This window comes from Parus major, chromosome 1A, assembly GCF_001522545.3.
Source record: "Parus major isolate Abel chromosome 1A, Parus_major1.1, whole genome shotgun sequence".
NCBI lineage: Eukaryota > Metazoa > Chordata > Aves > Passeriformes > Paridae > Parus > Parus major.
Window position 1 is genome coordinate 51246262 of NC_031773.1, and position 21982 is coordinate 51268243.

General features: G+C 44.3%; 1 protein-coding gene across 3 annotated transcripts in view; it reads right to left on the bottom strand.

Moving 5' to 3' along the window:
• Window positions 1–21982, bottom strand: part of BTBD11 (BTB domain containing 11) — a 173094-nt gene that overhangs the window by 44429 nt on the left and 106683 nt on the right. For all 3 annotated transcript variants that reach the window (XM_019006737.2, XM_015628815.2, XM_033514402.1), the window contains exons 4-5: window positions 11998–12150; window positions 355–520 (exon numbers count right to left, since the gene is read on the bottom strand). In XM_019006737.2, coding sequence (XP_018862282.1) covers window positions 355–520; window positions 11998–12150 — 319 coding nt within the window. The remainder of the gene's footprint in view (window positions 1–354; window positions 521–11997; window positions 12151–21982) is intronic.

Consider the following 21982-nt stretch of genomic DNA (forward strand, 5'->3'; position numbering starts at 1 on the left):
CTGTCTCACAGCACTGTGCGAGGCACTGAAGCCGTTTTAAGTATTCAGTGCGAGGCACTGAAGCCGTTTTAAGTATTCAGCTCAACACTAAGCTCTCTTGGGATCTTCCTCTGCCTTCAGTCAACTCAGTTCACTGTGAAGATTTCGGGGGATGCAGTTGCCCTCACGCTGAGTTACCTCAGTACTGGCAAATCAATACAACTCGAGATGACCTCAGTTAACGCAGATGTTCACCTGGCAGTAAGGTCCTGTCTACGTAAAGCTGAAAAAAGCTGGGGCTCATTCCCTGCAACAAAACAAGCAGACAAAACTCTCCCAGTTCACAGCTGCTCCTGTAAATGTCTATCCCGTTACCTGCTCGCTCATGCTGTTGATCCCATCCGGCCCCAGCAAGGATATGGCTTGCTTAACCAGATCCGTCCGGCCGCAGTTGAGCATCCGAAAACCCAGGTCTTGCTTGAACTTGGCCTCGGTGGCAACTGCATCCAGCTTCCGAGAGGCACAGAAACAGTCGTCAATCCTGGGGGGTGAGAAAGCAACTCCCTCAGAGGACAGCCAGAGGACAGACCTCCCTAGGAAAATAATACTGTGCCCTGGTTTTGAAGGATTTAGGTCATGCACGCATCCATTCTCCTTTGACCCGCATGTGCGAGGGAAATGCTGAATGGGAAATGATAATGCAAGCTAATGGGAGATTGCCCTTGGTCTATCTTTCATGGGACAAGTTATACATTTCAATAAAAACTGGGGAAAAAAAAGCACAGCTTTCATTTGATTTTGTTTCCCTGTTTAAGCAATGTAAATTCTCACCACATGTTTTCTGTCTGCATGGCAAGGTCATCCAGTTCCCCTGATCCCTGAAAACTTTCAGTGACTTCAGTAAGCTTTGAACTTACATCAAATGGATGTATAATCGTTGACAGTACACCAAAGAGAAAATAATGTCACTCCAAAAACCTTCAAGGATCTTACCAGCAAAGTCAGGGAAGCCTTTTTGGAGCAGAAAGTGGAAGTCACAGAATCCCAGGCTGGCTGAGGTTGAGAGGAACCTCTGGAGGGCACCTGGTCTAAGTAGGACCACATGTATGTAAGACCACCATGCAACTGGGGACCAAGCAATCTTGCCAGGTAGTCATGGCATGACACCACAAATCCTTGCTGGCTGTGTCTAACAGACGAGATGTCATTCTTTTAAGATCTTATTCAAAAGATCTTCAAACTGTGAACTGATATCCATTTCAAATGAAAGAAGGGCTAGGAGTTATTTAGCCAAGATGTGAATCTACAGCTCCAGAGAGAGACAGGAAATTCAAATCTAATGTTTACCCAAGTTGGTTTCATCTTGTTAAAAGACAGGTTTGCTTTTCTTTCATGCTGAGGAGTGTCTGGGGCAGAGGGTGGAGTCCAAATCCACAGCGCTTTCGGTGTGAACTTGGATAAAGGACTGTTTGGAAAAGCACTGCTTTAAATCTGCAAAAATGCTAGGTCAGAAAATAAGGGGCTACTTATGAAGGAAAAACAAAATAGAGATCAAAAGTGAAAAAGTCAAGCATACATCAAATATTTGTTTTCGATTTCATATGTAAAAAACTGCAGCAAATCAAAAGGAAAATAGGAATGGCACATCACCATAATTTAAATTTCTTCTTCAAAGTGCTTTATCAGACCTTTATAAAATATATAACACTGCTTAATATTTAACAGCACTGTGCAACAAATATGCTGTTTATATAGAAGCAGTGGTATGTAGCAATAGCTGCTGCTCTTCCTCTTTCAACAGAGGAAGGAAAGAGAAATGCAAAACACAAAGTGTTTTGATCAAAGCTTCTACAGGTTTGAAACTGGCATCTGATCTCAGACTTGCTCTCTGCTGTGCTGGGCCAGAACCAGTCTGGAGGGCAACAGATGTTTTCTTGATGTTCATCCTACTGCTCAGTTTGGGTTTTGACTGATAAAAAAGTTCATATCCTAAGAATGCAAAAAAAGGCATGCTTGGAGTATCACTGCTCAGGGGAACAAGGATGACGTTCCATCACCACAGGATGCTGCAAGATTAATGCACAACACTCAATAAACACACTGCAACAGCAGTAACAGATTCTGCACCAGCAACGTGCCCACAGCAAAGAGGGAGAAAGCAGCACACAGCAAGGCTGGGTTTTCTGCAGTAGTTTCTGACTGACTTTAAGCAAAGAGCAAAAGCAGCACAGATATATGCAGGGCTGAGCTCACTGACACCAAGATCTGTGGGAGCAATCAAGGCTAAATACATTCACACCACATGGCACAATTCTGACACAAGAGCTACAGCAACATTTGGTGCTTGTTACCCTCATAGGATGAGATGCTGGAGGATCATCTGTGCCCTCCTTTATGGCATGGCAGAGATAAAGCATGCTCAGAAGTTAGGTTGCTAGGGGTTTTGGTGCATGGAGGAGAGACCTTCCAGCTGCAGATGGCATTCCCAGATGATTCTTGGCTGGAAACGAGGTGGTTCCTCAGAAAAGTGCAGCTATGGAAAGATCTAGATATCCTCTGCAGAGGTGCCTGTGCTATGAATCATTGCCTGTGTTAAGTCACTGCTTCATCATTTGTACTGAGGTATGTAACATAGACTGAATAAAATGGGTCAAACTCTGACAGAGCTCCACTGACGTCAGCCCAGCTCAGTGCATGCAAAATGATAGTTGATCATCTCCTCTTTGAAAAAAAAAGCCAGACTTTGACCTGGGTTGCACACCCACAGAGGGAGGAAAGAGAAACGAGGACCTATCTCACCTAGCCTGTATGGGCTCCCCAGATCTCTGCTCTGGCACGGGTTCAAAAACTATCAGGAACTCCTCCATGAACTGCCTCTGGTCTCCTGAAAGTCTGCCAGATCACCTGCTTACTACAGTCAAGGAAGCAGAGCCATAAATTCCTAAATTCCTGTTGATATTCAGTATCAGCAAATCAGTACTCCTCAATCAGCTGGGGGGATAAGTGTCTTGTTCCAAGGGCTCCAGGGTGCTACAGCTGTAAAAACAGGGCACCAGTGACACGGATGCAGAGGAGTGCCTCGGCTGCACAGCGGGTAGCACACCAGCGCTGACAAAGTCTGATCTAAAGTTCCACAAAACAAGAAACCACAACTCAGTACCACTACCAGTGGGCCTTTTTTATACCCCAAACAGGACCACTGTGAGTTACAGCCCCAATCTAGGGACATGGCAAAGGAAACTACGCAACAAAATTTGATACAGGCCACTGCCTGTGCCACCGTTGTCAGATGTTGACTAATAAACTGGATAGGGATCAAACTGGTGAGTTTATTAGAATAGGAGCATGACACAAAGAAATGAGCAGAGCATGAGGAGAGAAGGCAACATCTCAAAAAGCCAGAGAGATGAATGAGTTTAGGAAAAAGAGATTTAACATGTACTGATAAAAAGGAGTGAAGAGACATCAAAAAATGATCAGGAACTACAAGTACAAATAGAAGAGCATAGCATCACTTTTAACAGTGGAGAAGGCCAGCTGGGAAGACGGCACGGCAGACAGACTGAGCTGTCGCATTTAAAAATGAACACTGGAAAATTAAAAAAAACTCGAACCCATCAAAAATCAAACCTAAGCCAACACAGCACTGCATTGTCTCCTTCTTACCATTCAGTGCACAATACTGATTCCAAAAAGCAGCTGAGGGTGTCTGCTCCATTTTACACTCTGTAAGGGGACACTGCTCCATCATGGACACCATCCAGAATCACAAACACTGAGGAATGTAAGATAAAAAAAGAGGAAGGGAACAGACTCCCAGGCTTGACTCGCTCAAGACTCTTTAACTTTGGACTGGAGCAAACATACTGACAAGCTCAGAAGAGGTGGGAAAGGGATGGGAAAAAGCTTGAAACATAAGGCTGACAGGGAACAGTGAAGTCAGCTAAATATACAGGGTCACTTTTCAGAGTTGTGAAGCTGTTCCTGCTAAGCAAGGGAAGAGAGCATACGCGCACACAGAGCTGGAACCCTCCCCAGCTGCACTGTCAGTGCGGGGCCCTCTTGCCAAAAAGTCTTTGTGATCTTTCCAAGTGCACAGAAGGCTGACACCAGCCCAACAGCAGGATGTTCCCTCCAAGGCCACCCTGGTTTGTCGCCAGTCTGCCAGCCATCAGCGTTCACACAGGCCATCCTTTCCTCAAGAGCTCGCCCTGCAGAAAAGGTGCATTTCCATCAAAGGAAGGCTGATGGGAGGAACAGAAAACCATGGAGAGCCAATGCTCTTCTGCTCCTCTTCTACCCAGGGACAGTCTCAGGATGGCAGGAAATCATCACACTGGATGCTGGCTGGGTCAGGCAAACTTTGATGTCTCCCAGAGATGATGGAGTGACAAAGGTAGGACTGACCAACATCCTCTGAGACTGATGACCCCTCTCTAAAGACAGAGTCCATTCTGAATGTCCCTATTCAGCAACCCTGTGGGGCTGGGCAGGCTGCTTGGCACCACCACCACCACTGCATAATGCTGCTTTCCCAGAACTGAGAAATAATATGTTTGAATTAATAATACACACTGAACATAGTCCTTGTGCTCAACAGCAAATTCACCCCTCTAATTCAGGGGTTCAATCACACAGCCTGTCAACTCCCTCCCTTTCCTAGTGTTAATAAAGCCAACAATTGCCTTTATAAATAAAAGGAAAATTAGAAACAAGTGAAATAATCTCAATTTTACATTTGCAGTAAAATTGTGACCACGTTTTTTAACTTACAATGCAATACAATTTTCTCCAAGTCCCCTTTTAACTCCTGACAGATACTGCCTCTACAGCTGTTATCTTCAAGATCATTATAGTGTTGCCACTGCACATGATTAAATGGACTGAGGCTTTATATGGGGAATGCCATGGTAACGATAATTATTTGCAAATGGTCACTGTCAAACACTGTATGGTGACATGACACTCCATCATACTCTGAAGTACTCAAACCTCTGAAAGGAGTCAGAGATAATCTTCTTCATTTGTAATGGGTCCTAGCAGTACAGTAAACTGTTTTTCTTTTCCCAAACTCACATTATAAAAACAGAATGCAGCACTAATACAGCAGCGCTTTAAACACAAGGGACATTGGTTTTTTTTTCATTTTCACTCTGACTGGCTAAGAGAGAATCTGTGCAGATCTTTAATAAGTTACTCATGGGCTGAATCCATTTGGGAAAAGGAATGATTCAAAGGCAAAGCGTTTCCATCGTAACAGGTAGACGCAGCTGATTCAAAAGAACGGGAGTGCGGTCTGTGATGAGCAGCAGGACAAACGCTCCCCTTGGCTCGAATGAACAGATCACTGCACCGATAGCCAAGCATCAGAACCTTGTTTGCCCACCTGGGACTCCATCACCAGCCCTTCCATCTGAAAGAAATGAATAATCTGCTAATTAAGCCCACCTTTTCAGTTTTGTAGAATTTATCCAGTTTGTCCTAAATATGGATGAGGTCTTGAGTCAGAAATTATAGTTCAGCTGGTTGGAAGCCTGGAAGGAGTCACATTTTAGCCAGCAATATACATGCATTTGCAATGCTGAATTTGCTGGGGTCATGGATCACCTTTTTGATCTGGGCTGCACAGCCCATAGCACAAAAGGGTCTTGTTCCTTGCCTGGGGCTCTTCAGTGAGACTACAGACACAAACAGCAAGAGTGGGAGCAGCAGACAATTTGATTTAAATTTGTGAGCACTCTTTGTTCCAACATGGTGCTTTAAAAAGGAATATAATGCTGATATTAATAGAACCGCAATATAAATACTATATTGAGACAATTATTTGCATTTTCAGTTTTGGAGAGAGGAAAATGTAAGCACAAACATGTTGATCAAAGTGATGAAGAACACTACTTTTTATTGCAGAAATAGAATATATCCATTTACTTTAATCAGGAGCTAAATTCAGGCAAGAAAAAAAAAATACTCCGGATGTTTATTATCCAATATCTCACTCTTATCAAGGGTCTGAGAATAAATTGGTTACAAATACTGGAAAATACATTAAAAAAGTGATGTGACTATCAAATCAAGACCCAAATCTGTATTTCAAAACAGTCTAAATACTCCAGTTCTGTGTATATAGGTCAGGAACCATGCTCAAAATTAAATCTGAGCTCAGACTTTGAACAAGGCCACAGTGCCATAGGAAAGTTTCAGTACAGACTCATCTTTCATATAAACAGATAGCACAAGTCTTCACTAATGAGGGGGAAACGGTGCGTTGTGTGTGTCCTGATTATTGTGTTCAGAAATGTAATATAGGGACATGTAATTTGTTCAGGGATGCAATAAAAGGGACAGAGCAGAGGAGACAGCAGTAAGTAATGTTGTTTGCAATGGGAAAAAGAAGGCTGGATCCTAAAGACCATAAAAATGCAGGTGTATTCTGCCCTGAAAGTGAAGGAGAACATGAGGCCCAGGTCCACCCCTTCAATATTTTTATTACTGCTGTCTTCAAGCAGACAGTTGGCAGGACAGGCTGAGATTCACCTCAGAAATCCGTGCTCTAAGTAATAAAATCGCCTTCATCTGCTGGCACCATCTGCCCCAAGGGACTGCTGGATTTTTTCAAGTAGGTTGTTTGCTACTGCTCACATTTTTGTATCTAATTACAGCAATAGTCATGGCTGGTGTTAAAAGATTAGTGAAAATTTGTGGGAAGAACAAGGACATTCAAGAAGCTAGGCAAACACCAACCATTCCTACTTGAAGGTGGTTGTATCTAATTAAATAGCAGAATTTCTTGTCAATTTTATACTCTCTATCTTTCTCCAGAAACTCAGCCCCTTACCCAGAAGATTTTAAGAGAGAAGTAAGAGCAATGGAAATAATTTTTCTATCTTCTAATCTCTATTTATTAAAGTACATTTATATTTTCATACTCAAATATAAGCACAAGATTTCCATAAATGAAACATTAAATGCAGCTCTTCTGCTTTCAGTTTCAGGTTAGAAATGCACATGTGCGGTATGGTAGTGGGATGACACAGCACAGGGTAGAGAGACTGCTCTGAAACAATGAAATAATTCCTCCCTTACATCACTGCATTTTCCCCTTTCTATGGTTTTAAGAAAGCTCTCTAGAATGAGCCAAGGATGCTCAAATAGTATTTGCTTTTGAGATTGATAATCCAATTTTCCTACAGAGCCTTCTTTAAGAGGTGTGGTCCCAGACAGCAAAACAGACTTAAGTACTCCCAGGACAAGGCTAATTGGAAATCTGGACTGATTTTCAATTAAAGACAGATTCTCCAAGGCTCTCAGACCCTGCATTTGCCTGGAGACCTTTCTGGATCACAGCTGCAAAAGCAGCTCTGAGTGCTGGGTGAGCCTGCGAAGGGCAGCAGCTGAGGGAGCACATGGGACTGGAGGGTAATAAACCTGACCCTGTGCTGCAGCAAGGCTTGGATACGTCTACACCTCCCACCCAAACCTACTCACCACTTGCTAATACTCACACACTCCTATGTCCATGCTGACCTTTAAATAGTGTATTTTTCATTCCAAAGTGTTTACTCCTGATCTATTTCTGGAGAAGAGCCACAGGTTCCCTCAGCACACACTTTGCTCAGCTAAATGAGCCCCTTTCTTCATGTTTGCCTCCATGAGAACATTTTGTTAAAAAAACAGATCACCCCAGCCCATTTCTTTCTACCTGGTCCAAAGGGAATATTTTTTTGACCAGGACACAGGATTTGTGATTCCACATCACTTCCTACCACTTTCATGTGGCACCAATACTTTTTTGTTTCTGCTGGAAATACCTCTCCCAACGCAGCCTCAAAATGCATTTGCTTTTTTCATGGTTGAGGAAAAATCCACTTTTGTGGTTTACAATCATTCTGAGATTGAATACTGCCTCGCAGCCTTTACCACCACCTTTCCAACATTCTGCTCTCAACATAATATATATTAGGGTGCATATAGAGTGTGCATGTTACATATAAACTGCAGTTTGTATATTTTTATTTAAAAAAACACATGTGCCTTCCATTTGTGGAGAACTGCACTTCCATTTGTGGAAAACTGCATTTAATCCCATTTATTTTGTCCCAGCCCTCAAGGTCATCCACTTTTTCCTGGACGATATCCCAAACTTCCTCTGTCAGGACAATGCCTCTCAGCATCATGGCATCAGCAAATTTTAACTTCATGAGCACACTGCTAAAATTTGTGCCAAAACCCTTTCTGAAAATTAAAAAATACCAGTTTTTAAGGATGAGAGCTGAAGGTCCCTGCTTGCAACCCCATCTCAGCCAACCCAGCCATTGCCTCTCTCAAAGCCAGCCCCTGCTCACTTTCCAATTTCCTTGCTAACCCCCATCTTCTTGTCTCAATAGATCCCTGAATGGACTGTATCAAATCTTCACTCAAGTCCAAAGAGATGAAATTCTACTGAATTTCCTTGGGGTAGAAAATCAGTTATCTTATCAAAAAAGTTATTAGATTAGCCTGGCAAGATCTATCTTTAGAAAATCTGTGTCACATTTTATCCCATTTTTCCCTCAACAACATGTCTTTAATCAGTCTTTGCTTGAAAAAACATTCAGAAGCCTTGCACTAGCAGCCTGGAATTTTCCTTGGATCATTTCTCATCCTTTTCAAATGCTGGGCATTACTATTATTAATCCTTAGAGTTATGGCATCACTCCAGGCTTTGTTAAAAATACTTCCCTCTGACCCTCTGATTTTGTGAGGCAGCTTTTTCTCATCATTGGGATAGAGGTTATCTGGTCATCCTGATTTGAGTGCATTAAGATGCATAATTTTTTCTTTTATTATTGTTTCCCAATTTTCATAACCTTGTTGCTATTCTTTGTTTTTCCAATAGGATTTTCTTCCCCCAAAAAACAGGAAAAGTATTCACTTAAGATCCTGGGTGATGGCCTCTGTTGGATCTGATGCCACCTCAAGTGACTATATCCAGCTGCCTCAGGTGGCCCACAGGGCCTGGGTATAGGTGAGGCTTTATTTAAGTGTGCTGTCCCACTATGAAAATATCCTGGACACAACTTGGGTTTCCATCTCAGTGAGCTGTTGTGCATCCAGCACTCTACCCATCTGTGAAATCTCTTTGCAAAAGGTGGTCTGGAGGAAGGTGAACCCCTACCATCCCTGCTCATCTCCCAAAGCTGGCAAGAGGGAAGAAACTTGCTGGCACATCTACTGCTGTAAAATGAAAAGAGAACAGGAAGGAGACAGGCAGATCCTGACTGATTCCAGCTTCCCTCACTCCTCTACTCAGAGGCGGAGCAGCTCCTCTTTCAGAAGAGGAAATCATTGCAAGAAATTAAGGTGATGGGTTTTTTTAAAAGGCTCAGAAAAAGGGAAAAAGAGAGGAATGAAAGGCAGGAAGAAGCGGGGATGATTTACAAAGCCACAGAATAGGAACCTCGCTGCTGGAGAATGTGATTGTGCTGGCAAGTGTCACATGGATTTGCCAGGAGACCTCCATGCTGTAGTTCAGATAAGAAGCTGAACATCTGGGTTTTATCCAAACTGATCCTGAACTTCATAGCCTTTGAGATTCTGCCAAGTCTCTCTCTCCCCATATACATATTTTTCCAGTGTGGAAGCTGATTTTGCTTTATGCACTTGCCATGACAGGTTGTGAACCAACACCATGGAATGATGCAGTATCACCTGGGCCCATGGGAACTTTTGGGCTCAGATCTCTGTGTTTTAGGGACTAAAGAAGACTGCTACAAAAAGCCTAGAAATTTAATTTTCAAGGTTCTACTTAATAAACCTTTCCCATAGAAGTCACAAAATTTATCAAGCTAACTGCATTTAAAATCCTCCAGCTTCCATCCATCATGCAGCTTACTTGAAAAGCCATCCCCTGCAAAGTTGTTGTATTCCCTCCCCCAGTGTTAGAATTTATGGAATTGATGCTCCTTGAGGAGTCAAGAGTTGGAAAGGCACCCTCCCTAATGGGGAGGAGTGAAGGGTTGGTGTTTGGCTTATGAAAATCAGAAGTGCTGAGGGTCTGCTGAATACAAATAAAAAATTACAGGCTGCAAAGTTCCAAATTAACATCCTGATGACTCACATTATTCTTCAGAAAAGCTCAGTCCTCCCTTTGATCTCAGGATTACAGGCAGCCAGGGTCTTATTTGCAGCTACTCAAAGAACCTGCTGCACTACACCAGCATAGGCACAGACCTCAAAATAAAACCCAAGGTACACGAACACTCATCTGCCAGCACAGCAGAGAGATTATCATTTTGGGACATCAATAGATGAATCTAGCCCCTGCAGTCAAATACAGGCACACTGCAAAGGCTGGTCTCTCTGAATCCAGAATTTGTCTCAGGAATAGCTTTCCCTTTTCATTCTCTTCTGATTAATCTCAGGCTGTGCTCTTGAGGCTCGTTCCCACTTTTAAGACAAGCAGGACAACAACAATCATTTATATTCTTATGAAATGAATTCTTGCTGGCAACTTTAAACTAAGTGCTGGTTCACTCCCCATAATTAATATATTCTTCTGCAGTATAATACAACTCTCCACAAGTTCAAATAATTCTGAAACTTCCTAATAAAAACTAAAATTGTGTAACAGTTGATGAGATTTTTTATATGTATGTGTATACACACACACACAGAGTCAAAATAAAACTTTAGGTCACATATTGTGGCACTTTTTAACTATTTTTCACTAAAATACAGGTATTTTACCGTATCTACCTTAATTTTTAGGACAGAGCACATACAATAGAAACATTACTGCCTCATTTGCAATCCTACCTAAATACTTGGAGAGCTATTAAATTAATTGTGCCTTTTCACACAGGCCTTCAGACTGTGTGTAGTACCTACAAGTCCTGACATTTCAGCAGGGACACAGAATCTAGCACTTCTGGAAATGAGGGCCATGGTGGGCACCCAAAAGGGAAGCAATTACAGCCAAGATTTGAAATCTGAAATGCTCATGATCTGGCTTTTGAAATTCCATATATTTCATCAATTAAATATCGAATAGCTGTGACTATAAAAAGCCCGTGTGGATCTGGAAGTAAAGTATTATAGTCTCTGGTGAAAGAGCATGTCAAGGCCAGAGACAACAGAAGGCAGCTGCTCTCATGCAGGCTGTCACAAATAATCATGTAAATCAGCCCTCTTCTTTCTGTGTTGCAGGAAAGAATGCATCTACTGCTGTATCAAGAGGCAGACTGCTGAGAATTGGGGTTTTGGTACAAATTTGTGAAGTAATAGCAGTGAATCATTTCTGCTTTGGCAAATTCAGAATGCCTTTTCATACGAACATCAAACCCCAACATATTCTTGACTCCAGACCAGTCCTAGAACGTACTTTTATCCAAGTACATAATAATAAGGCAAAACAGACACTAAAAACATATCCTGGCAATAAATACTTTAAGACTTCATTAGAAAACCAAAAGGTCACATCTGATACAGGAAAAAGTCAAATTATCTGGGCTGACATTTACAAGTAATTTGAACTGACATTAGCATGAAAAATACAATTTTACTGTAAGAAGTAGTCTTACCTCTAAGTTTAAATGTGCCCTTTAAGCATTAATGCTGAAAACAAAGCCCTGAAAAATACCTGCAGCCGTGCCAATTACATCTCAGTATTTCATAGCAAAGCAAAGTGAATCAGACAATTAGCAGAAGGCTTCAGCCCCCCATTAGCAAGCAGACCCTAATAGGAAGAGGGAATAAAAAACCAGAACACCACCGTGTAAGCTCTGATGAGCAGATTAGGGGCTCAATACAGCTGGGAGATAGTCAGGCACCCATTACCATGCAACCAGCTTATCCACGGATGCCAGCAAATACCGGGAGCTGATTCTGCAACGCACACAGCGAGAGCCGGAGCATCCCTGCGCCTCCCCAGGCAACAACAGAGCCCCGTGCCCGCCCGCCCGCTGCTCCCCAGCAAAGGGAGACACGTTCTGCACAAAGCAGCCCATCTGCAGCCCGTGGATCAGCATTCCCTGGACTTACTTTAACTGTCGAGGCTCGCAGTCAACTCCCGGCAGCAGGAGCCTGGCCGCCTGCCGTACGTCATCGCTGTCCACCGAGAAACTGCGCCGGTGCCCCGCGTGAGCCACCGCCACACGAATCCACTCCATCAGCGGGGGCAGCACGATGAACGGCCTGGGGAGCACACAAACATCAGTGCCAAGGCACACCAGCATCACGGTAACAGGTAGAGAGAGGCAGAGAGCAGGGGGGTGCGGGTGTGTGCGTGTGCATACATGTGTGAGAGTATAAATATATACAGAGAGGAGGGAGCAAGGATAACGAAAGAACGGGAGAGCAAACCAGCTCAGCAATTTTCAAATAGGTCTAAATCAAGATGTCTCATCCTGTCTCCAGGGCAGGACTATTTGGAGGGTGAGGTTTATGAGCCATGCTCATCCATGGGGCTCTGTGAGGTCAGTTCACCCAACTGGCAAGCCCTCCTCCCATCCCGCAGAGTGTAATCCCAAAAGGAGGACAGGAGTCTGGCACAGGACCATGTCCTGCTCTGGCTGACTCGCTGGCCTGGGTTTGCTCCCTCGTCTCTTCACAACAGGGATGCCAGAACAGACCTGGGCAGAGAGAGGGGATGCCCCAACACTGAGATGGAGAGGATGGAGAGGGAATGCCCCAGGAAGTCTCCAGCATCTCCTGCCGATGCAATGGCACCTTGTGCTCAGTGCTGAAAGTGGGGACTTTGCAGCCAATGTGAAGGTCAGCTGTGAGCAAGGCCAGAAATCAGAAACCAGACTGCTTGGTCTGACTTTCACGGTATCAAACTGCTACACCTTCGGGTGCCAGCTGTTCTGCCAACTGTGCAAAAACATACAAAACTGGCCCCAAAAGTGAATGCTGGGATTCTGGGCCATGCCCCCATATCAGAGAATTGGTCCTTCACTCCTGGACAGCCCCATGTCCCAGCAAGAGCTGCCCAAGCTGTAGATGAAGCATGCAGCACACAGTTCACTCCATCTATGCTAAGAATTATTTGGGAACCAAGAGAAAGATGCCAAACCATGAGTATAAAACCATAGCTTCAAGTCCTGTTTTGGAGGAAAACTAAGACAATAACTGCAGCTGAACACATTGAAGGTCACTGCAAGTCTCTTGCTTGCCTTTCCTTCTGTGGTCCCTTTTCATGGAGGAAGGGAAGAAGATATCTGCATTAGATGCAGAGTAGGCAAATATTTTACACTTTAAATGCACAACTTTACCTCAAAAGGATCTACCCTGAGAAAAATTATTTAAGAAGATGTTGACTCTGGAATATCCTTTTCCTATTTATAGCTCTTTATGCATTTATTTCCCTTTTTGAGGACTTGGCTTTACATAGCTCTGACATTAATATTCTTGAGGGGGGATGAGATACTTCAGAAGTGCTGAAGGACAGAGAAGCCCTGAGGCCACTAACTCTCCCTAGGACACTGGGTTCCCAAATCTCACAGGCACGTAAATGAACAACCTCTTTTTGAAATATGACATCTTTGGCCGAGTTGCCACTTCCATCGTTTTTTCTATTCCAACACATCACTGTCACCTCAAGACCAGGCTGCATTTGTTTCCAAGGCGTTTGCTCCCCCCAGACCTGCCAGGGCCACAGAAGGAGGGAGATAAGGACAGAAGATCATCTCCCACAGCTCACGAGAAGCAATTTCCTAACCCAGCTCATTTGTCACAAGGGTGGTGGGAGCCAGAGCAGGGAAAGGGAGGAAGCAGGGGTGTATTTGTTCCTGGAAGGTGACTGCTTCCCAAGCCATCTTCAGAGCAGGAGGGACCCTCTTTGGAGGCATGAAATACCTGGGAACAAGTTATCAGTGGGAGTTTTTTCATCACTTGCTGAGCAAAGAGCAGAAAAGGAGCTGCAAACCACACTGCAAAACTGCATGTAGTTACAGAGATAACTTGGTTCTAGGGAATACAATTAAAGGAAAACTCAGTTTGAGGTTATATTTTGCATGAGTGAACGCAGTTTGGATCATAGAAATGAAGACAGGCTTGTACAGGGCCTTCCTGTAACATCTGCTGGGCAAACAGAAAAGCAGAGAGCTGTGGCTGAACAGGGAGCTCAGAGGTTCACACTTTCCTCCTCTAGTGCAGCTTAGAAACTCACCCAGCACAAAATCTGCCCCACCACAATAAGGAGCAGAGAAAATGAAAATATTTACAGGAACTCAGATAACTGCACTATAAAACTGCTGCTTTTTTTTTTTTTCTTTTTCTTCCCCCAGTCTCGCAAATTTCAACAGAGAAATAGAAATGAGCATGGATATTTGGTGCAATAAATCCCAAGAGGGAAGAGAATCAGTGTTCTGCAGAAGCAGGAAAATTTTCTATAAAGCCCAATTTCAGTTCGTAGATGAGGATATGGAGCTTGCTCACAACATATTACATTCCTTTTTCCAAGGAAAAGGGGAAAAAAAAATCATCACTGCCTATCTCAGCATGTCAGGAAATTTGTATTTTGAGAAGAGAACCAAATATGGCTGTGTGCAATAGGTTAAAAATACCCTTCGAGAATCTGTGCACCATGTGAAGGGTTGGGTTTTTTCTTTTAAATACTGTTTGTGTGCCAAAGAGGAAAGAGGAACACAGAGTTATAAGGGTGTGATAATCCACAAGACAATGTGACATCAGCAAGAAATATTTCACTTTTCGAGCAGCACTGTGTGAAAATGGGTTAGCCAAATGCATCACATCACTGGCATATACACTGATTTATCTCTGGTACAAAGGCAGGTACAAACCAGGAGAATTCAGTAATTTTCTGTTCGAGAGCAGACACACAGCAGATAAGTCACCTAGTTACAAGATTTGGAAGCACATGCCTTAATTAAACTAAACTAACCATGGTGCTGGGCTTGATTCTGCCTGAAGGATATGGGAAATCAGGAGCAGCTCAGCTGCTGCACAAGCACCCTGCCTGGGCTGCAGGTGAGTGAGTGCTCTGACCTCCTCCTCCAGCTTTTCTCTGTACCTGTGCTTAACTTTAAATGCACGCTTCCATCCTCTAATTCCGTGCGGTTTAAAGTTAAGTACAGACTTCAGTTTAAAAAAAAAAAAAAAAAAGAAAAGATGTTTTTTGGCACAGACTTGTATTTCCCTGAGCTCACATCTAAATGGAAAAACATGCCAGATCAGGATGCAGGGAGAGGTCTCTGCACAGAGCAACTCCCATCGCACACAAAAGAGCTGGGAGGTGGGGGAGGGCTGTGGGAGGCCAACACAGAGCAGATCCCCAAAGGGTTGGACCTTTTGGGCCCTGTCCCCCTGCCCTTGGCAACGGGGTAGCTGGCTCCTCTTGGGACATGCCTTCTCCTATGTAATCAGAAAAGGCAATTATGTGCCTTTATTATTATGTTGTGCCCCATCAACCCTCACAACTCTGGTTCCTCCTCCCAGGCAGCATCCCTCCCTGTTCCCTCCTGCCTCCCAGCACTCCTCACATCTATTTTTGGACAGCTCAAGGTCCCATAAACTCCTATGCCTTGAAGACATCTGCAGGTAGCAACACCCTGCTGGCCCTGCCCCACAAGGGACAATTCCTCACTGTCCTGGCTGTCAAAGATCCTTCTCCCCACTGCCTTCACACTCAGCAGCTCCCTGCCAGCACCTGCCCTCCAGACTGGGGCAAACGACCCCTCCCTACCCCATCAGACCTCAAACTTATCTCAGTTTTGTGGGGCTGATGTCTCTGGAGCACTCAGTTACAGAATGACTCATCAGAAAAGCAGATGTTATTGGGGGGGGGACCTAAATGTAGCCAAATGAGGGGTTCCCTAAAGCCTGCACTCCCTCCAGAGCCACACACAGCCTTCCTGGGCTGCCCACCACCCCCCCTCCCTCGCTTGCCAGCACACAGAGATATTAAAACTCCTGTCATGCATATGCAATAACTCAGGCTTTTCCATTATTATTTGCAGTAGCAGTAGTACTGTTATTGTTATTGTTGTTATGGTAGCAGTCTACCTGTATATAAACAGGAGAAATTGTCAGGTGAAAGACCATGAGAAATTGTGCACCATAAAATGCAATAGGATGCTTCATTATTTTTGCATGGGTCTGTGAGAAGATAGATGAAGCTCCTGTCTGGACACCACCTGCTGCAATGCCGGATTTGCAAAGCACTAGAGCCAGCACTCTGACAAATTCCAACTCCAAATAATCCCTGGCCCTGGTTTTTCACAGTCCCTACCATCACTGCAGGGTGCAGATTCTCTGCTGGCTGCTGACCAGCTTCACAGTCCACCTTCTGCCCAGAGCATGACCACTACAAACAACCACTCTCTCCTGGATTTCCAGCAGCTGGAGTTCTTCCCCTCTGCTGCTCCCTCTCCCCTACAAGTATTAAGAACACTCATCAGCTCTGAATGCTCCTCACACAGGCTCACAAACCCTGGATGGGGCACCAGCCCCCTGTTCCCAGCACAGCCTACTGGGAGTGTGCTCCAGGTCCCAGAGCTCATCGGTACACATGAGATTTCCAGACAATCACAGTGCTCCAAGGGAAAAAAAATCATCATTTCAAGTGCAGCACAACATCCTCTTCATTTCCAGGGGCACTTCACCCTGCTCTTCTGCAGAGCACTCTTCCACTGCTCTACCTATGGAGCCCTTGCCCCACCACATGCACTCACTGACTGCCTGTATTAATCAACCCTCAGGGAGAGGACTGGCTTGACAGCCACAATGAGAAGAGAGAAATTCCCAAGGCATAATCCTACTCGGATGTGAATTCCCACAGCTGTCTCCCTTTGTCCCTCCCTCGGCATCCCCAGCTGTGGAGTGGACACAGCTGAAGGACCCAACCCTGCATTAACTTGGTTCAATTGCTCCAATTGCTCCAGATGATGTGTTTGCAGGATTCCTTTGGTTGCTGAGGAGGGTGGTGGTGGTGAAGGTGTGGAGTTTCTTCTCTCACTCCAGCCAAGGATTGCTGACTGCCAACCTCTGTGGCAATGACAGGCAGATTGGTACACGGAGGTTGCTGCTGTTTAAATTTGCAAAAGCTACCAAGTAAGAGTTAAAGGTGCTTCTCAGCAGTGTAACGCTGTACTTTTACACAAAAAAGCCTTTCTAGATAAAGATAGGAAGATGTTTTTTCTTGCAGATGTGAGTCAGCAACTTTAACATTGTAAAAAGCTCTTTATATTGGTTTATGTTTTCATGGGTGGCTTTTAAAGAAAATCCCAATAAATGAATTGAAAAGCATCCTAAGTTCTGACAAGTTTTCATTTGGAACATAGGATGAAAATATATATGCAATGTTAATCCATTTTTAGCATTATTGAAAGACAGAAAAGGATGGGGTTTTTTCCAATGTAGAGCACGCATTTCAGATGGGTTTCTGGGCTGCAAAACTCATTTATATTTACAACATAAGTTACTTGTCTTCAGAGGGAGCAAATATTTTTTGATGCCCTCAAAAAGCTGCCAGTCCCAATCCTTCTCAGAAACTCAGCAGTGCCAGCTGATGCTCCATGTGAGTTCATGCAGCTACTCTGTGCTAGGCAGCTGCTCTGCCACCCCTGAACCCAGCTAAGGGTGACACAAGTAGCGAGTTCTGCATCTTGTTCAGGCTGAAGGATCCCATCTCCCTGCTCTCACACGAGCCTCATGAGACCTGCCTAGGCAGAGGAAGGGTTTACCCTTAAGCTTTTGTGTACCAAGACATCGGTGCTGCAGAGTCCACACACGGGTATCTGCAAATCATGGGGTTTGAACCCACATCCAGGGCTGGAATGAGCTGTCCCTGTTGCCTCTCCTGCATTAAAAACATTAATGTCTGAGACTTGAAACGCATCTGAGTCAAAGTGATGACTCAGCCAGCAACCACAACAGGCAAATATTTCACTGGCAGTTTTGACATCAGATTTGACACGACTGGCAATGGCATAAATCCCTGAGGACACCCAGCATTCAGAGTGCAGCACAGAACAGCCTGGATACCATGCACTTCTCACAGGGCTGCATGCAGTTTCCTCTGCTTAGAAAATCCTATCGCCATCCCACAGACAGCAGAAGTCCAGCTTGATATATCAGATGTAGAATACAGACCCAGTCCAGCAAGGATATTGCTGTGTAACAGCTACAAATAATGCCTGAACTATTTCTTGTAACATGTGCCATCTCACACGCTGCAGGCAGCTCCAATAACACTGCTGAAGGGATTTCTAGAAAGTGGGAAGTTTGATATTTAGCATGCAAATCCAGAGGATTTAGGTAAGGATGCACTGGGATTTCTTTTCAGTGGTTCCATGTGAAATCAACTCTGCCCTCAATTTTGACTTCAGCAAGGCTACAGCTTTACTATATGAAGTTTCCAATCAATCAGCAGATGAAAAATAGATAGGGTTACACGGTGCTATGGCACACTGGCACACCAAGCATGTGTAATCCCTTCTGCATGTACAGGTTCATTCAGGTTTCACTGCAGGACTCCCATATTCCCCGTGCTTTTCCTGTTTTTCATTAGCATTCCTCACCACTCTCTTCTGGTCTTTGCTGGAGACTGCCCTACCCAGGGAGTTTGTACCACGTAATAATTTAAATCAGGGACACTTTTCCCCTAGTTCTCTTACTGAAATTTTTCTATAGGTATAATCTGTACTACACACATGGCTGTAGCAGTTACAAAAATACTCTGAAAGAGTTCAAATTACTAAAAAAATTCTTTTAATAGCATGGAACACCCCTCTCATTAGAGGAGCTGCATTCCATTAATTAGCCAGCTACACCAATAGCTACCCAAAGCATGAAACAAAACTGAGGTTACCCAAACTCTTTCCATTAATGATGAATGACCACAGTCTACAATTTGCAGGTGTATCCATGTGCAGGGAACATACATCTTTTTGTGTGTGTGTGTGTGTGTCCATGTGAGCGTGAAAGGCAGGCAGAAAGATTAAAAGCAAGCAGTAGCAGCCCACGGGAGTTTCCTAAGGGACTGCTCCCCATATAAGGAATAATAGTTAAGGAAAAGTGAAAAGAAGGTTAAAACCAGACACATATCCATCAACTCAATTAAGACTGGAGGAGAAAAGCTAACAGCTGCCAGGTGGTACAAGGAGCAAATGCTCCTCCAAGGTGGAGTAGCAGAGGAAGCACTGGAGAAGGGACTTGGCTGCCTGTGAATCAATGGGTGGTTCTGGGCTGGCTGAGCTGCTGAGCCACAGCTTCTCAAGGAGTTGTTAATAGGGAACATGGCAACTTAGGAAGTAATGAGGACTTTGTCAATACAGCTGTGGATAAAAGTGGGTAAGGAACCACTTAAGGAAAAACAACATCACACAAATCTGCAGCTACAGATTCTGCGCTTTCCGGTGCTTAAGAAATTACTTGCAATAATTTTGGAAGCATTATAGGGCCTGACAAGCCAAACATAACCACAGGACAGATCTTTTTATTAAGCTAGAAGCAGCAAGCAAGAAAGAAATCTTGACAATAGTACCCTCATCTACAGTTCATTTTCTTTTTTTTTTTTAATTCCCAGGAAAGCAAAAGAATCACAGACCTAAATAATCCACAGCCTCCTGCAGGTGGGAGCACCAGAGGAGCACTGCTTTTGTAGTAACACCCAGCACAGGATAAATGGCCCCAGCACATCCCAACTAGGTGCAATAGGGAAAGGGGGACCCCACAAAGAGGTCCACCCTTTCCCTGTACCTCCATGCCTGCCAAAATAGCCATCTACTGTGGTATCCAGGGTCAGCAGAACTGGCTTGTGTTGGTGCCAAAAAATCAGAGAGTCTCTGCCAAAGTGGCCAGACTGAAGGAATATGAGTTTGGGGTGGGAGGGGATCACACATCCATCTTATGGTTGGGTTTGTCAGCATTTAGGAAGTGGGGAATATTTTTCAGGTTTTCTAAGCAATTCTGGCCACTCACCACTCTTCCCCCTCCCATGAAAGCAGCCCCACCTGCACCAAGAGTTTCACTATATAGTCATTTTTCCCTTTTATTTTCTGTAAAGATAAACACTATTAAAAACATACTGCATTCTCATTTCTTTACCTCCATGAAGAGCAAACACTGAGAAACGCTCCCTAGAAACGAAGTGCCGGATTTATTCAAAGGTAAAAATCCCTTTTTATGTGTCCCCCAAGGCTCTGAGGGAGGTACTGCTTTCTGAGCTGGAAAGTGCTAAGCCAGGCAGCAATGCCACCATGCTGGATTCCCCTCCCACATCCAGCCTCTGCAGAAGCACATGTACAGCCTTTGCAGCCTGGCCTTGTTCAGAGCCAAAATCCAGGTGGGCTGGGGATGAGTGAGAAGAATGGGATGGCCTCAGGATGCCACCAAGCCCTGCAAATGCTGGGAGCACCCTTTGGCTGCACCCCCACAGCCCTCAGCCCCTGGGCTTGCACTGTCAGGGAGGAGGGGCCAAGACAGTAGCCAGGTTGGCTTCACAAAGAGCCAAGGACAACCTCTATTTCATGAAAATACTGCCTGCAGCCAGATCCACACCGTCCTGGCTTCTCTGCACCAGCAGGGACACAGAGAGGCCAAGGATGGGGAAAGATACATAGACCTCCTTGCTTCCTTCTGGCCTTCTTACAAAATAAAAACAATTGCTGCAGCTAGAGAGCGAATACAGCAACAGATACCCCACAAATCCCACAAGTATTTTGCATATAAAAGTGTCACGTTTAACAAACTCATCTCCCTGCAATGCACAAAACCCCATCATGGAAACGGAAGCCACCAAAGATAAGTCATGGAACAAAAAGCATGACTGCCTGTAAAAAAACAAAACATGGGAGCTGGGTAGGAAGGCTCCTCAGAGCACTAGAGAGAAGTCAGCCTCACTGTTGTCCTTTCTGAGCAGCACAGGGTGGTTACATCCAGCTGGTGAAACTCCAGAGCTCAGCTCCATGGAAATATCCGGGCTCACACTCAGCCCTGCACTGCTCCCACTCCAGCACTAATGCATGTTTGATTAGGCAGGAGGAGATGTGTCTGCTCGTTCCAGAGGTGACCACAGGCTCCTGGCAGTAACACCGAGTACTTGCTCTGGGGCTCGCCGCAGTCCTTCGCTGCCCTGCCAAGGGAAGGCGTCCTGCCAGACGGAGCGCTCAAAATAAAGCGAGGAACAATCGTTTTACATCATCAGTATGTCGAGTGCTCTAACAAAGAGGATGTGTGTTAAGGCAACCTCAGAGAAAGCAAAACTTATTAAAGCAAATGCTGAAAGTGATTTTTCAAATATCCCTGCCCTTTTCACTCCTGTACAGGGAAGCCTGAGGAAATCTTACAAAGCCAGAGGCTCAGCTTTATTCACCCCTATATTTCCTCTGGTTCCAGTGGCATTATCCCCACAGATGGGAACTACAGATCAGGTGAGGGTATATTCTAATTTTTTTAATTTTTTTTTGGTGCATACTAACCACTCTTGGACATGAGTTAGGCCTTCCACAATAGTAAGACTAGATGAAAAATCATGAAATCAAAAACAATTAAAAAAAGAGAGAAAATTCTGGATTCTTGTCATTTCCCTTCTGGTTTTTTTTCAAACTTTGGAAATAACAGAACAAAAAGTGACAAACATGCTCACAGAGCGACCCAAACTTGAAAAGAAACAAAATGCCATCCAAAGGCAAATGGCAAAATTCCCAGTAACATCATTAATGCCAGAATTTCATCTTGTATGCTCTTCTGCAACTAATAAAAAAACTATTTCAATTAAGATATCATATTATATACCATTTACAACTACACACACAATGAGACCCTTCAATGCTGCTTTTGAGATGCAGACCTCATCCCGCAACAATAGCCAAGGCCCAGATGTGCAGATCAGAGCCTGGCTCACATGTACACTGCCATACATACTCTGGGTGTAAACGTGGAGCCCAGCCTGACAAACCAGCTTGCATTTGCATCACAACAATACCCAGCCTATGAATTCATATCCAGCACCTTCTAAGCACCAGCCTCACCTCCCATCTCTGTACTGGGGACGCCTGGTTTA